Source organism: Centroberyx affinis, unplaced genomic scaffold (assembly GCF_046629955.1).
Source record: "Centroberyx affinis isolate AG114_WGS23_722 - 3 ecotype Tasmania unplaced genomic scaffold, CSIRO-AGI_Caff_v1 ptg000674l_1, whole genome shotgun sequence".
Classification (NCBI taxonomy): domain Eukaryota; kingdom Metazoa; phylum Chordata; class Actinopteri; order Beryciformes; family Berycidae; genus Centroberyx; species Centroberyx affinis.
In genome coordinates, this window is record NW_027279296.1 from 73,524 (window position 1) to 89,802 (window position 16,279).

General features: G+C 41.1%; 1 protein-coding gene across 1 annotated transcript in view; it reads right to left on the reverse strand.

Moving 5' to 3' along the window:
- LOC139643905 (scavenger receptor cysteine-rich domain-containing protein DMBT1-like) overlaps window positions 1-16,279 on the reverse strand; it is a 42,811-nt gene that overhangs the window by 1,553 nt on the left and 24,979 nt on the right. The window contains exons 11-17 of the mRNA XM_071519199.1: window positions 13,120-13,434; window positions 11,411-11,713; window positions 6,861-7,169; window positions 5,604-5,912; window positions 2,958-3,266; window positions 1,637-1,945; window positions 591-899 (exon numbers count right to left, since the gene is read on the reverse strand). Coding sequence (XP_071375300.1) covers window positions 591-899; window positions 1,637-1,945; window positions 2,958-3,266; window positions 5,604-5,912; window positions 6,861-7,169; window positions 11,411-11,713; window positions 13,120-13,434 — 2,163 coding nt within the window. The remainder of the gene's footprint in view (window positions 1-590; window positions 900-1,636; window positions 1,946-2,957; window positions 3,267-5,603; window positions 5,913-6,860; window positions 7,170-11,410; window positions 11,714-13,119; window positions 13,435-16,279) is intronic.

The window sequence follows — 16,279 nt, forward strand, 5'->3', positions numbered from 1 at the left end:
AATTTACAATGAGGAAGCACCTTAGTACTATAAGGTGTGTTTATGTAAAATTGAACTTAAAGACACAGGTCTAAAAATGTATAATTTCAAAACGGATTGACGTATAGAAATTTCCTTAATAACTTTAGATCAGCGAAGTCCGTAGATGATCCTGAAAAAGTTTTGGGACGATTGACCCAATGATTTCTGACCGGTTGTCGAAAATACGATTTTGAGACAATTGAGAAAAAGTCGCAAAATGTTAAATTTTTAGAGCAAAAGACCATTGGAGCAAAGATGCAGATGAACTGAGAGATGAAAGACTTTTGACTCTAAGCCAAGCCGTTTTCGAGATAATTGCAAAAACGTAAACTTCATTGTTACAGCGCCACCTTGAGGTCAATGAGTGTCATTTTATGTGCCTGAGTAGTGGATGGAATTTGGTCTTATGGTTTTTGCTGCATGAACACTTTTAGCAGAGAAATGAAGAATAATGAGAACAAAAAATAATAGGGCTCCAGCAGCGAGCTTCGTTGCTTGGACCCCTAGAGACAAATCTTGTGGATTTAATTTATGGATTATTTGGCTGTCTGCATGCAAAATGGACTCACCTGCACAGCTGACGGCAGCATCAACTGTTTGGCCGCATTCATGTCTTCCAAATCCTTTATGGGAGCACTGAGTGAGGGAGCTCTCATTACCCAAACACTCCAGACCATCCAGCCAGTGCTGACCGCTGCCCTGGCCATAGTCATCTCCAACACTCTGAGCTCTCCCACAGACCACCTCCCTACACACCACCTCAGCGTCCTTCATGTCCCAGTCATCCCCACACACTGACCCCCACTGGCCATTATAGTAGACCTCCACTCTACCGGAGCAGCGGTCACTACCACTGACCAGCCGGACTTTAACACTCTCTGGTGGGAAAGAGAATCACAATCACTTCAATGGCCAAGCCTGATAGATGTACAGGAGTTAGGGTACAATCACACCTACAGCTGGTTTTCTTTCATGCCATTTTTTTGTATTTGGTTTGTTTACATTCACACTGTCTAGCAACTAGAAGCCAACCACAGTTTGTAAACAGAAGTCACATAACTTTTGTTTTGAGGGAGTGGGGTCAAAACAAATTTGATTCCAGTTCCTGTAACTTTAGATAAGCATCATGGACTTGTATGTTTTTTAAATGATAAGAACACCCAAGAACAAGAGACAATGAAGAAATGGCTGAATATGAGCATTAGTCCAGACTTCATTGTGTTGTGCTGGGCTTTCCGAGCATCATGGACTGCTGGCTATCAGATGTCAACACAAACTCCTTATACCCATAAACCCTTGCATTTTGGGGTTGTTTCCTGTAATTGTTCTGGATTATGTTTTCAGAGTTCTCTTGTTAGAGGACTGAGGCTTGCATTTTCAGGTGTCTTAGTACAGTTATTTGGTGCCATCTGAGTTCATATGACATCGTTTTCACCTGGTCAAACAAACTGAATTAAGGAGGAAATGGTCCAGAGTTTGAACAATCTGCTCCAAACATGTTGGGTATGAACGCACCCCCAGGAGATTTATACAGAACAAAGGACAAGAATGCAGGTAAGAACAAGGGACAAAAAGATATGTGTGAGTCTGAGTAACAGCAGAAGGAAGCAGTTACCTGTACAGATGACTCCAACATCCTGATGGTGGCCGCAGTTCCTGGGGCCTGATTGGTCATGGGGACACTGATGGAAAGAGTCCTCAGAGCCAGAACATCTCAGTCCGGCCAGCAGAACCTCTCCGCCGCCTTCGCCAAAATAGGACTGGTCTGTGACATGCAGAGGTCTCCCACAGCCCAGCTCCCTACACACCACCTCAGCGTCTCTGGTGTCCCAGTCATCATGACACACCGTTCCCCATCGGCCTCCACGGTACACCTCCACCCTGCCAGAACACTGGTCATGCCCGTTGACCAGTCTGACCTGACCTGCGATTAAAGGTGGAGGTAAAAATTTGATCAAGGTGAAATGCGTTGAAGTGCGTTGAAATTCTCCGACCTTCCATTCTTGCCTGTCCTCCTCTTGCTCTTTGGTATAAGTTGGTCCTATTTGGTATTATTGATCCTATTGATATTTTCCAACCCTGCCCTAACCAGGTAGCCTGAGAGCAATGGATTGGCACCATGTTTGTGCATTGAGTAGGGAGACTATCCTTCAACCAAAAGACCAGGTTCATGCTGTTGTTGCTGACACTGACCTCTGACCTCCCTGTTGAGGGGGTTGAACAGGGGAGCAAACAAATACATCTTTCTGTGAGGGGTCAATAGAGTACCAGAGAAGGTATCTTTCATACAAGCCTTCAAACACATTTTCCTTTTTAAAATTCCACACTTCAATTCTCAATTCTTAGGTATAGCAGATTATTAGTGATTGTTTGACCTCAGATTGATAAAGTTACTAATTCTGAGTGGCAGAAACAGTCTCTCTCAAGCAGTTTACTTTGTGGTGGGGGTGGATGTACAGACATTTTTTTCTGATTTTTACTGCCCCATCACACAAAATGATTAGATGCTGAGATTTCTGGCTTTCTGAACTCACTTTCCGGCCCGTACTCTGTTTTGGAATAACCCCCCCACTTCTGTCCCAACAATCCTTCTGGCGGGATGAGAGATACAGTACACTTGGAAGTCATATTTCTTAGTTTCAGTACTCATGCAGCTACTGTGCTTTGACATTGTAACGATTGCTTGTACTGGAAGCTTTCCGGTTTGAAACCATGGTCCAACTGGGGAAATGTGGGTGGGGAAAGTGGATGAGTAATGCTTTCCCTAATTTCGAGGTGCCCTTGAGTAAGCCACATCACAACTCCCTGCTCAGTGGCCAACAGTAGAAGATTGTGGTAGTGCTGGTCACTGAAAGAGATGGTGCTTAGTTTACTTTCCCTGAATGGTTAAAAAACTAAAAAACCTTTATAGGGCAGTATGGGAAACTCTGTCTTACCTGAACAGATTAGACCTGCATCCCTGCGGTTGTTACAGGAATAGATTCGTTTTCTGTTGTTTGTGCACTGAGTGATGGAGCTCTCATCACCAGAGCAACGCGGTACTTCCAACCTAGTTCTGCTATCACCCTGACCAAAGTTGTGCTGGGTGGTCACAGCTTCCCCACAGTCCAGATATCTGCAGATAACATGGCCGTCGTTCAGATCCCAGTTATGATCGCAGAGCGGTATCCACACAGCACCATGGTAGACCTCCACTCTGCCAGAACACCGACTACTCCCATTGACCAGCCTGACTTCAGATTTGCCTGTCAGGGAGGAGATGAACAGCTTAATAGACAATAGAAAATTAGATAGATTTGGAGTAGAGAGTAGGGCCCGGATCTACTAACATATTGAAATTCCAGGTGCATCGCAAAAGCAGTTGCAGGTGAAAGTGGTACCGCCAGCAACAACATAGACTAACATTAACTGTTCTCGAAATATTCTCAAGAAAATTGACTTTTACTGTTCTTTGGTGAAGTTTTTGATCATCCTACACAGTGTGCATTCCACTTGCGTATCCGAACTTTGCAGCCCAGTTGCAGCACAGCAGTTTGAGCTGCTACACCAGCTCCATTATGGTTCCGTCCACAGTCTGCCCATTCTGTTGCGCGTATCTAGGATTTTACCTATGGGTATGTGAACACAATTATCTAGTTTTGCTTATTGTTCCATAAACAACTCAAGTTGTACAATAAGGAACATTAATGTACCATAGAGGAATACTTATGTCACTTTTGTTTGAGAGTGTAGGTGTAGGTTGCCAAATAGCTTCTCAGCAGCTATCTGTGGATAACCTCATAACATATATAATGTATCATAACATTCAGTTAAAGGAATAGTTCACCCAAAAATGAAAATTCAGTCATTATCTATTCACCCCCATGCCAGTAGAAAATCCAGTAAAGTTTTTTAGTCCATACAAGCTTCCCTTGGGTTTCCAGAGCCCTGTTCCATAAAGCGAGTTTACCAAATAAGCCAGGCTTCTTTCGGTTAGTCTGACTCATTTTCAGTTGATTCGGTTCCATAAAGCAAGTTCAACATAGTTCAAGCTCAGTTACTATGGCAACTTATGAAGGGAAACTAACCTGGTCCGGGGCAGGCTAACTGTCAGGCTAAGCATGAGTTGTTGCTTAACCAGAGTTCCTGTAACACTGACCCGACGGGAAAGACATGATTTTACCACTGACTTTCTGGCGTGCTGCCATATTATTTTACTTTATAAACCACTATCAGTAAAAAAATTAAAGTTCATAGAAAATCAACTTAAATAGATAATAAATTACATAAATAAAATAACAATGATAAATAAGATATAGACCTATGTGTTTAATTATATGGTATGTGATATCAAACATTTAGGCTGATGCTACATAAAATATATGTCTCAATCTAAATTACCCCAACAGAATGACACTAGCTACATAAATAGTTAACAGTAGCTACAATTGCAAAAAGTTATATTGACCAGAAATGTAGTATCTAAATCCATATGCCTCTATCCTCTACTTAGATGTGTTTAGTGGGTGTATGGTTTTTCAATCAATTCAGTAAAGGTCTATAAATAAGGACCTCAACCCATGTGTCGTTCTTTGTCAATCATGGCATGTCCTTTCATTGATGACTACTAGGTGGCATGGATTCAGACACTGTTCCCCCCTCTGTTTCCTCAGTGACTGGCTCTTCTTTTCTTTCTTTTCTCCCCAGTCAAGTTGTTGCTGTTTAAAAGTGCGCCCCCCCCAATAAAAAGGTTTAATTTATCAAATATACATAATATATACGTATAGCTTATATTAAATGAGTGAACATACATTTGCAGCCTTGAGGTTTAATATCTATGTATTCCGTATAAGATATTTTAATAACCTACAGGTGTTATGTTCTTACTAACTGTTTGAATGTGGTAACCTATTGCCTACACTCAGGTAACCTATGACTAATTCTAAACAATTCTTTCTATGATTTCTATGGTGTAATAAGGTTAGCTGTTTGGCTTCTCCTCCTTGAGTCAGCATTGGTTGCTGCATAAAGTTATGTTTGTTCAAATAATAGTTTTACATGGTGGTAGTGGACACATAACCTGACTTGCCAGATGGTTTGTTACACAGAACCATCTGGGAAGTCGTCCTTGAAAACTGTTTGGAAAAGGGCAGGCACTTTCAAAAAAATACTTGGCAGGTGATTGGATGAACCATCTCTCTATCACCGTCTACCATGGGCTAACTTCAACCAATCAGATCAATGAACCATATAAACAAACTCTTGCCGAAGCCGGTCGGGAGAAGAGCGAAAACTTTCTTTTCCATCCAGAAAAGCCTTCAGTGCCGTTCTTTGCTCTTCTTTCAATTAAGAAATACTCTTGCTAGCCTACGCTACGCTAGCCTCTTTAGGAGCCGCCATTGATGTGAACGAACAGTCTCTTCGCACCTAAGCCACACCCCCAGCTGCCCTCATAGGACGCTGATTGGTCCGAACCACTGTGGTTCAGCCACAAACGCATAACTTGAAGCCTGGCAAGATGGATTCATGATCTCATGAATCCAGCTGCCTCGCAAGGTAAGTGGGCACAGGGACTAACAGAAGAAGCCACAGAGTTGCTTTACCTGAACACACCACTCCTGCATCCTGCCTGTTGGTCCATGTTTCAGGCCGGAGGTGAGAACACTGAAAGAGAGAGGGCTCCGGGCCTGAGCACTTCACATCGGTCATCCAGATCTCTCCGCTGCCCTGTCCAAAATAGGAATTATTTTTGGCCTCCAGAGCCTTCCCACAGCCCAGCTCTCTACACACCACCTTAGAGTCTTTCAGGTCCCAACCGTGATCGTCCACTCTCCCCCACCAACTGCCATAGTAGACCTCCACTCTGCCCGAGCAGCGATCCCTCCCGTTGACCAGCCTGACGTGAATACTTCCTGCCAAGACAAACAAGGAGGGAAAACTGTGGAGAACTAATAGAATACAGAAACAAACAGAAACAAATCTTGCTTTGTCTCCGCTGTATTCATTTAGCAGTGGTGTGCTTCCCACACCAGCACTACCACAACTCACAAAGAAACAGAATTTAGCCAAATTTCACTGTAAAATGTTTATATTTATATTTATAATGAATATTTTGTTATCCAAATAACAGTATTTTTAGTACCCAAACCAAACTAGAACCATAATTGGAGCAATAACAGGGGCAGATATGGAACAAAGACTAAAAATTTAACCCAGGCACCACTGGTACATAAAATCAGAGGAAAGACTGACTTTTCTTCCAGAATCAGGATCACTTTAAATTGACCAAGTACAGCTGGTGCATAAGGAATTTGACCTGGTTAAATATATGTGAGGTGCAGAACCTCAAATATGGTGCAAAAAAGACTGTACTGTAACAGAATGAAAAGACAATAATAATAATAATTATTGAAAAAACTTCTGAAAGAACTTGTTCACAACTGACTTGGTTGAATGTAGGAATACTGGCCTCTCCAACCATGGTAGGCAACCTGGTGCTTTTGTTTTGGCCTGCTGTCAAGTCCGTGCTTCCCTCATCATGGCTAACAGTGGCTTGGGCAGTTTCATTCTACTCTTCACTATGGGGCTATAGAGACATTGTCGTTTCCTGTACTTTGCATTCTAGCTCTGGAGGAATTACGAGAAAGCGATCATTCCCAGTTCAATAATTTTAAAAATGTGCTTTTTTCAAATAGCATCGCTGGGTTTCAACCTCATGGGCGTCAATGGCGACAGGAAAAAAATAAAAACTGGCATTATCCTTGAAATATGATCAGTAAAATCTTAAAATCAGTTCTGAAACTAACAGGTAGCCAATGTATATCCCCAAAATCGGGACTTGCACCGTCCTGTTAACTTACTTGAACAGACAACTCCAGCGTCTTTGTTGTGGCCACAGCTGTGTAAGCCATGGTGTTTGTGATGACAGTGAGTGAGCGATCCCTCCAATCCAGTACAGTTCACACCAGACATCCAGATCTCTCCGCTGCCCTGTCCAAAGTGAGCCCCATATTTGACATAGACAACTGTTCCACACTTCAGCTGCCTACAAACCACCTCTGCTTCCTTCATGTCCCAGTCGTCATCACATACCGTACCCCATTTGCCATATTTGTAGACCTCAACTCTGCCAGAACACTCATCAGTTCCACTGACCAGCCTGACAGGACCTGGAAACAATGTCGTAGGGGATTTTAATGGACAGAAAAACACACACCAAACATCCATTCTTAGCTGTCCTCTTTTGTTGTACTTGCTTCAGTTACTTGACCCAACAATCACAGCTTCACGTGTGGCTGTGCAATGAGTTAAGTTAGAATTAACTAATTTTACAGGTGAGGTTTGTATGGAAGCCCTGAAAAGCAAGGGGAAAAAAAAAATTGCGGTCATTGTCGGCCAAAACGTAAGTTTATCTTGTACATTCGAGATACTAATTTGTATGTTGAGGAAATCAGGAACTCTGAGTCAGGTTCAAAGTGTCTGAGAGTATCGTTTTCTTTATTGTATAGGTATGGAATAGTGTACAGAGTGAGAAGGTTTCACCAAGTAGACTGCTGTCCTTCTTGGGTATCGTGACCGTGACCAAGCTAAGGAGCCTAGAGAATAGGGGGCTCACTCAACTTAGTCATGTCCATTAGATAAGATAAAATAAGACCATTGTATGGTTACACAGGCCAAATCACTCAGGATACATACATGTAGTCATAGGACCAGATCACAGGACCTACATGACTGTTCAGCAAATAAGACCTACATTCTATGAATGTGATCACAAATGATGATTATATTTGTTTAACATATATATATATATATATATATATATATATATATATATATATATATATTTACATTATTAAGATTTAGAAACATACTGTGAGTGTGTATATATATATATATATACACATACATATACACACAGTATGTTCTAAATCTTAATAATGTTACTAGAATACTAACGTTCTAAGATTATGTGTTATTCCTCTATGTTCTCGAAATATTTTAACATAGAAGGGAAAAAAATAACATCAATAACTACTATCAACTAACTATCAATAACAACCATGATGCAATTTGGCACCGCCACATTTTCAACACCATTAGGAGAAGAGGAAGACAGTCGTTATTGTACCTGCTGGTTTTGGTTGGGCAGAATGTGCAATTCTGACTTAAAAGCTCAGAAATTTCTCTCACTGTCCAATGATTTAATGCGGCTATTCCCAAAGTATCCCCCAGGGGTACTCGCAGTTACGTCGGGGGTACACCAAAAAAAAAAAATTCTGTAGTACCCTCTCTGTGTCAAAAATAAACCCACACTTCTATAGTGGATGAAAAACCACTTCAGTCACAATAATTAACAGTCGGCAGTCGCGTGATCTTTAGCAGTCGATTAGAAGCCGGTTGCCGTTGACGCTGAGAAGCAGTTTATTTTATTTTTTACTTGTACTCAAACGTCAGTCACATTTGTTGATTGCCATGGTGGCACAGAGAAAAAAGTAGGCTATGACCTAAAATTCAAGCTGTCAGTTGTCAAATTTGCTGAACAAAACTCGTTGATCTTTTTTCGGCTTTCATCCTTTCTAAGGTAGGCTGCCGGTATTTTGATACGGGGCTCTCTTGCTCTCTCTCTCTCTCTCTCTCTCTCTCTGTGCTTTAGAACGTAACCTCTGTGAAACAATCAGAAAATAACTTTTTATTTCTATGAGTCACCGGCTTTCTCGCTACCACCGCTCCCTCTCTTCATTCACTTTCTAGCTCGCTCGACCACCGTCTCTCTCCCTCTCTCTCTCTCTCTCTCTCTCTGAGCGAGATCAAATGAATGATTCGTAATTGATGTTATTCAATAGCCTGATTTTTATACAAGTAATAGCTATTCATACTGGTTTAAATAAACAATTGATAGTATTTCCAATCTTTGCTGAGCAAGAGTTTTGTGTGAAAGGAATTAAAGGCCTGTCCCGTATAAACGGCTGTCCCAAATATCGGCCGGTTGAGTTCAGTGTTTGAAGCAAATAAAAGCCTGGGCTATTAATTGAAGTTTTACGGTACTTCCTTTTTGTAGCAGGCTTACAAACATGGCAAAATGTAACATCATATGAGAGTTGGCCGTCTGTGGAGATAGAGGGGGTACACAGCAGGAGGTTGAATGTTTGAGGGGGTACAGGACTTTAAAAAGGGAACCACTGATCTAATGAAAAGCTTCAGGTGTTGCATAGTTTTATTTTGTGCAGTATTGTTGGGCCCTGCAGCGAGCAGAATCACAACCCTGTTCGCAGTAGGCCTTTTCTTAGAGTACAAATGTAATAAGTCGTCATATTTTTTAAGACTCATCTCTTACTTCCTGTGAAATGTTTTCATTTTTTGGCTACTTGGGTATCAGACACAGTGGTCTTGAGAACTAAATACAAATTTTTAAAATTATGACGTTCTCTGTGTAGAAAAAAATAAGCATACAGTTCACAGATCAGATACCTGCAAGTCTTACAGGTTCCCAGCGTATACAACAATTTTACAGAGTTCCTCGGATTCCTCAGTGTTATTGAGATTCAGTGGCTCAGAATTGATCTCCTGTAGATTTAAGAGAAAACAGGATTTATAGAGATCAGCGCTGAAGTTAGGTTTATGGCAAAGAAACTGTAGGTGAAAGAGAGAGTAAAAGAGAATTGAGCGGAAGTACTGAAGAGACTAAGAGACTGTTTCACTTTATGGGCATGTTTTTTTAACCTTTAACCACATCTGAATGTTTGCTTGTTTTTTTTGTATTATACAAAAAACGTGCAGGAGAGAAAGGGTGAGAGAATTTCCCTTACAGAAAAACCACATGAATTTCACATGCGGAAAATCCCATTTGAAACACATGACATTCACATGGGCAATACGTGGAACACGTGCTTTGCACATGTGAAATATGTGGTTTTGGAATATATTCAGATGCTCCACATGTTATAACATGTAATAACATTTCCCATGTGATAACATGCTTTTACACATGTGGAAACACATGTTATCACATGGGAAATTCATGTGTTTTTTCTGTAAGGGTTGTGTGTGTGCATGTGTGTAGATGTAAAGAAAAGTCTGGTTTACACACTATTATGCCATGGATCCTTGTAGAGTCTCTCCACACCAGCAACCCTGGAGGTTATGTTCATGCTGAAGTGCATGAAAAGGTGAGCAGTTCAGAGTGTGAAACCTGCTGAACAGTTTTCATAATTATAGTTTTGATGTTGACTGAGTTTAATTAATGGGCAGACGACAGACGGGCATTAATAGTTAATTAATTGAGACAGTGAAACCTTTTGCTTATGCTTGATTTGGCTGAACTTTCAATGCCCTTTGTGTCATGTGCTCCATTCTGTGCACCGTTCTTATTCTCACAACCCTTAATATCTATATTAAGAGTTCATTTGCAAAAACAGATAAACGCCATTGCTGAAAAAAATGAACTGACATGTTCATTAATTTAGTTAAGGCTATGGAAATCCTCCAAAATAAGTGGTAAGTCATAAGTCGTAAATGCAGCGACCCTGAAAGGAAACGTGTAAAAAAATAAAATAAAAATGCAGTTTTAGCCGACACTGTCTGCAAACTTTTTCTTTTTTTCCCCTTGCCTCTCAGGGCTTCTGTAGATTTCAGATGAAAAGCTGTGTTTTCTATTCAATATCATGAAAGAAAAGGAAAAAAGGGGTGGAGAGATCAAGGACAGTGATAAGGAAACTGAGTTGCTGTAGGCTGGACTGGCTGAGGGCTAAAGGCACACTGGCTCTAAATTTATGCTCAGGGAACATAAGGGTTAGGACAGATTGTGTTGATGGGACACTGGGCTAAAGGAACATTGGACTAAAATTGGATTAAGGGAACATTGGGCTGAGGGCACACTAGTTTAATGGAACAGTGGGTTAAGGGAAAATTTTATCGTGTTTAAGAGAACACTCTGCTAAAGCAACACTGGGCTAAGGGAACACTAGGCATTAAATAGTGTGTAAGGTTTGCAGAATAGGCTTAACTAGATAATGCAGGCTATTTAGCTGAGTAATTAACCCATGATCTACACCCATATTACTCATCACTAATTATAGCATAATTAGCCTTTTCTTACAGTCATATCTAAATGGTATCCTTTAAATCAGAATAATTAACCAGAAATAATATTTTTCTTTCATACTAATTATTACTAGTCTGTCATATATGTACCACTCTTATTAACTAATTAGTGTGACTTCCTGTAATTAGGATGATTTCTCTTATCCATTTAGAAAAAGGAACCCTAACCTAACCTAATTCTACAGAATAATAATAGTAATAATAATAATGATAACAATAATAATGCTAATACTAATACTAACAACAATAACAATGAAATTGATAACTGATAATAATCATACTGATAATAATTCTTTGCCACATGTCTCACCTGAACAGGAGACCATGGTGTAACGATCACCTTCAAGCTTCTCTCTTCGGTGTGGGCAGTGGATGACAGAGAGCTCCTCACCTGTACAGGTAACATCTCTTATTCTGAACTCTCCATTGTTCTGGCTTGATTTACCATAAGACTCTTTGGCTTTACTGCAGCCGATTTCTCTACACACCACCTCACTTTCTTTCATGTACCAGGCAAATGCAATCACGGTGCCCCACTGTCCCCGACTGAAGACCTCCACTTTACCGAAGCATCCATCAGCGCTCCCCTCCACCAGCCTGGTTTTAATAAACTCTGTCAAGGGAGAGGAAAAAATGTCAAGTAGCCCATTGACAGGTAACACTGTACTATTTGGTGGACTTATTCCAGTGTATTAACCTGTGTATTACCTTCAGGAAATGTAAGTCCAAAATAATACTGTATTAGAGCCAGTGTTGGGGGTAACAGTAATCAGATTACTTTTTCGTGGTAACGAGTAACTTAACGCGTTTTTAAATGTTGGTAATCAGTTATTAGTTACTTTCTCAAAGTTGCATTTCGCTGCTTTTATGTTTCTTTCAACTGGTTAAATGTTTAATTAGTGTAAATTTAAAAAATTAAGGTATTGTATGCTACAGTAGGTTACGACTCGCTTTGAGCTTATCAAAGAGAAGGATAAGAACATTATTGCTAAAAGTTTAGCTTTCACTATCTAACCTGAAGACTTATTTTGAGTCCAGACCGGATCAGTTCAGGCTCTGTTGATCACCGGGGAGAAGTTAGTTTGAAGTTTGATATTCACCGGTTGATGCGCCTTTTAACGTCAATAGCTCCATGTCGATAGCATATATTTTCTCAAGGCTTTTTTGTAGAGAGAAACACGGAGCCAACGTTTCACAGTGTTGATAAAGTCAAAATCACCGGCAGTTGTGATGCAGTGACGGCAGAAAGGCTCCAGTCGGTCCAAACCCCACTGAGTCTTTACTGTGGAACCAGGTTACTGAAAGCACCTTGATGCTTTCTTTAGACAACAGCAGCTTGTTACTTAAGGCTTTGTCCCAAATGTTATGATTAGTGATGATTTCTGTACTACATTAAGAGTGCTGACATCGGCATAAGATGCATTTTAAAGGTATGATTTTACGTGGGTAACGTGAAAGTACTCTAACGCGTTACTTTTAATAAAGACTAACTTAGTAACATAACTAGTTACTTTTTAGGGCAAGTAACGAAGTAAAGTAACTAGTTAGTTTCAAAAGTAACATTCCCCAACACTGATTAGAGCTTATCCTACGGTAAGATGAAAATCTTACTGTAGGGAAATCTTTTATTAAGTCCTAACAGTATTATTGTGCTCTTAATGTTTTCATTGATTGAACACACATTTAGAACCGAACTATTAAGTGAAGTGCTGGCCATTAATAAAATGCCAAAAGAAAAAGGTTACTCTTTTGAGAACAGTTCCTGTTTTCTGTATTGTGTAGGAAAGTTGTGCATGCACGTTTCAACAATGGGGAGTCAGTCAGTCAGTTAGGAACAAATACGAGTATTGGCCGGCCCCGCTTGGCGGTCCAGCTAAAAAAATGTTGCCCAGTTGTCTTATGTTTTTTAACCATGTCATTTATAGACCTAGTTTTGTCAAAAGTGATGATAGCTACAGGAATCCAGGGCAGTCAGTATTGATATTTGATGATTTATGAGTTCAGGAGCTGTCGACTTACCTTCACAGACAACTCCAGCGTCCTCATGGTGGCCACACTTCTGCTTTCCAAGGCGGCTGTGAGGACACTTGTTCAGAGAGTCTTCAGAGCCGGTACAGTTCACGTCGGTCATCAAAATGTCTCCGCTGCCCGGGCCGTAGAAGGCACCGAGCTTCACCTCTAAAGCCAGTCCACAGCCCAGCTCTCTGCACACCACGTCCGCCTCACTCAGATCCCAGCCGTCATCACACACTGTTCCCCACTGGCCTTTACTGTACACCTCCACTCTGCCAGTACAGACATCAGGCCCATCGGCCGCCCTGACTTTCACACTCTCTGAGTGTGAAAAAACAAAGGAAGACAATGACCAAGAGGAAAAATGGTTTGGTTTTTAAACAATAAAATCTGGGAACTGAACATCTGCTGCAATGAATCCCTGAAAAAAAATTCTACTTCCACCGCATCTGGTTAATAATAACCTTTATTTGTACAGCACCTTTCATCCACAACGTGCAGCTCAAAGTGCTTTACATCAATAGATGGCAAACAGATAAAAAAAAACATAAAACATACGTATAAAAAAACAAGCAAAATGCATTGCATTAAAAGAATCAAATCAAGTAAAAATAGAAAGATAAGAATATGCAAATAAATAAATTAATTGCATTAAAAGAGCACACATTAACAGCAACCCTCACTCATAGGAGGAGGAGCGGCGCCTGGTGCTGCCACCACAACAAGGCCCTAAGTCTCGATTCAGACTCTTCTGTGGTTCCCCGGTGGTGGAACGAGTTACCAAACTCCATTCGATCAGCAGAGTCCCTCTCAATCTTTAAGGAAAGGCTAAAGACCCAGCTCTTTAGTGAACACCTTCTCACCTGATGGAAGGTGTAATAGCTAAAAAAAAACTAAAAAAAAAATGTTTTTTTATCTGCCTCCATGCATCCTGTCGGACTAGAACTTAGCTTTATGGGACTTACTCTCGTTCTCTCCTGACTAGATCCGTGCTTGTGTTGTATTTAAATCTCCTGTGTACGTCGCTATGGATAAAAGCGTCTGCCAAATGGGAAACTGTAATTGTAATTGTCATTGCCGAAAATAGATAAGTAGGCAGGGAGCAAAGCAGAGAGGGTCTAGTCAGGCAGAAAGCAGGAAGTTGTGAAAAAAACTCACAATTTCTGAGATTAAAGTCAGAAGTTTGCGAGAAAACAACCTACCAGCTTCAATAATTTCACTATCTAGATAAGTAAACTTGATGCCATTGTGGACTCACTAGTGTGGGTGGTGTTGGCAGACACACCCACTCCCTCAGACTTCCACACACCCACTTCCTCAGAGCTTCCCACCAGAGTGCTGCCAATCATCCAGTTAGCAGGGGTGTGTGGTATAGATATATACCTCCCCAGGTAGAAGCACTACCAGAATGCTCTCCCCTTTTGCCCTGGGTGTTGTGCTCTGATGTCCCTCATTGAGAGGTATGTTTTCCTGTGTAGCCTTTGTTTCCTGTAACTGTTTCACTGCTAATTTTAGTGATTGTTACATTAATGTTTCACAGGTTCCAGTACTGCTGTATTTGGCCTTCTACAATAGACCCGCCACAATAGGTTGCTGGGAGATCCATGGGTGATAGGAGACACAGCAAATGTTTGTGTCCACTGAGGTAACCTCCACATAGTTCATCCCACTTAGTGTGCAGTGTGTGTGGATGTGCTCTCAACAGAGCAACTAAAGCCCCTTTGACACTGGACAAAAAATCCACTAACACCCGCTAACATCTGGCTTTTGTCTTCAGTGTGAAAGGGTACAATTCATTCCCGGGTCAAATGACTCTGCAGTAGTCACGGGTATTTATCGGCTCCAGCTCCAATCGGCAGTGATGGAAACATGACACCTGGGTGGACACAGTAATTCTCGCTGCGACGCTATGACGCGCGTTGAAGTTCCCAACGTTATTGTTATTTTTTTTTAATATATATGTATGGCTGTCGGAACTGACGTCCGGTAACTTACCAACTACAGCACTCGGCTGCTCCAAATATCAGACCATGTACGTCCATGAAGAAAATGTGAGCAGCTTGTTCCTCTTAGGGGATTAAGCCCTCACTACCATCGTAATATCACTGCTGCATGGAACGCTGCATAATTACAACCGTTAATAATAATTCCGTTGCACTCGTAAGGTCCGATGATGTCATTCTGCATAATAATTAGCCATGCGCTTCTGTTTGTTTGAGAGGGGAGAAAATTCAGAATAATGGGCCGTCGGGAACAATGGCATGGCACCGTTCAGTCGGCGTTGAGTTTGAAAGAGAGACTGAAGTAAAAGATATAAAAAACCAACCACCGTAACATTTTCACTGGCCTCCATGCTGCTTTCTACTGTTTGCTAACCCTGTTTTCCGGGGCACGTTCGTGACATCGAACGTGACACACCAGAAAAAAAAAAACAGAAAGGCAAACTCGTCTACTGGCAATGTGAAAGGAGTCAATCGCCTATTTTTAGCGTGTTTAACCTGCATATACACGCTAATTTTGGTGTAAAAAGGGTATAACAAACTTTTTGTATTTTGTAGGACGTGCCTGCCACTGCTGGTTTGCCTTGTTGGTTGTTTTTTATCAATTGTCTTAAATATTCATGCCTGTAAAGCGTGGTGATCACAACGTTTCGGAGTGATCCCACGGCTCTGATTTCCTATCTGTTAACACTAACAGTTGTGTTTGTCTTTTTAGTGAGTTGCTGCGGCCGTACTCGCTCAGGGGTGGTGTTCAGTATAGCGGCTCCCTCCTTATTGCATGCTTTCCTGTACTGTTAATTGATCACTTTTCTTTTGCAGTGTGTGTGGTGTTTCCTACACAAGTGGTGTTAGTCAGAGTGCCATTTAATGCCCGTGCAAACCCCCCCACTGCAGTCAGCCTGCAGCCCTCCATTTGCCCAATTGGCTTGTAAACTGTTTGGTAACCGTGGAAAGTATTTTAAGCAATAATTGTTTTCAGAGATCTAGTATATTAAATTGTGTGCTGCAACTTTTAAGTGTGGTTGCTGGATGAAAATAAATTCTATGTTTTATTGTAAAACACACGTCTCTGTCTCAATTCTGCAGAATTAACCTGTATGTGGAAACCCTTTTTTGTTGGTTACAAGTTCAACCAGCTAGTTCTTTGGATGAAAGTCCCAAGGTGG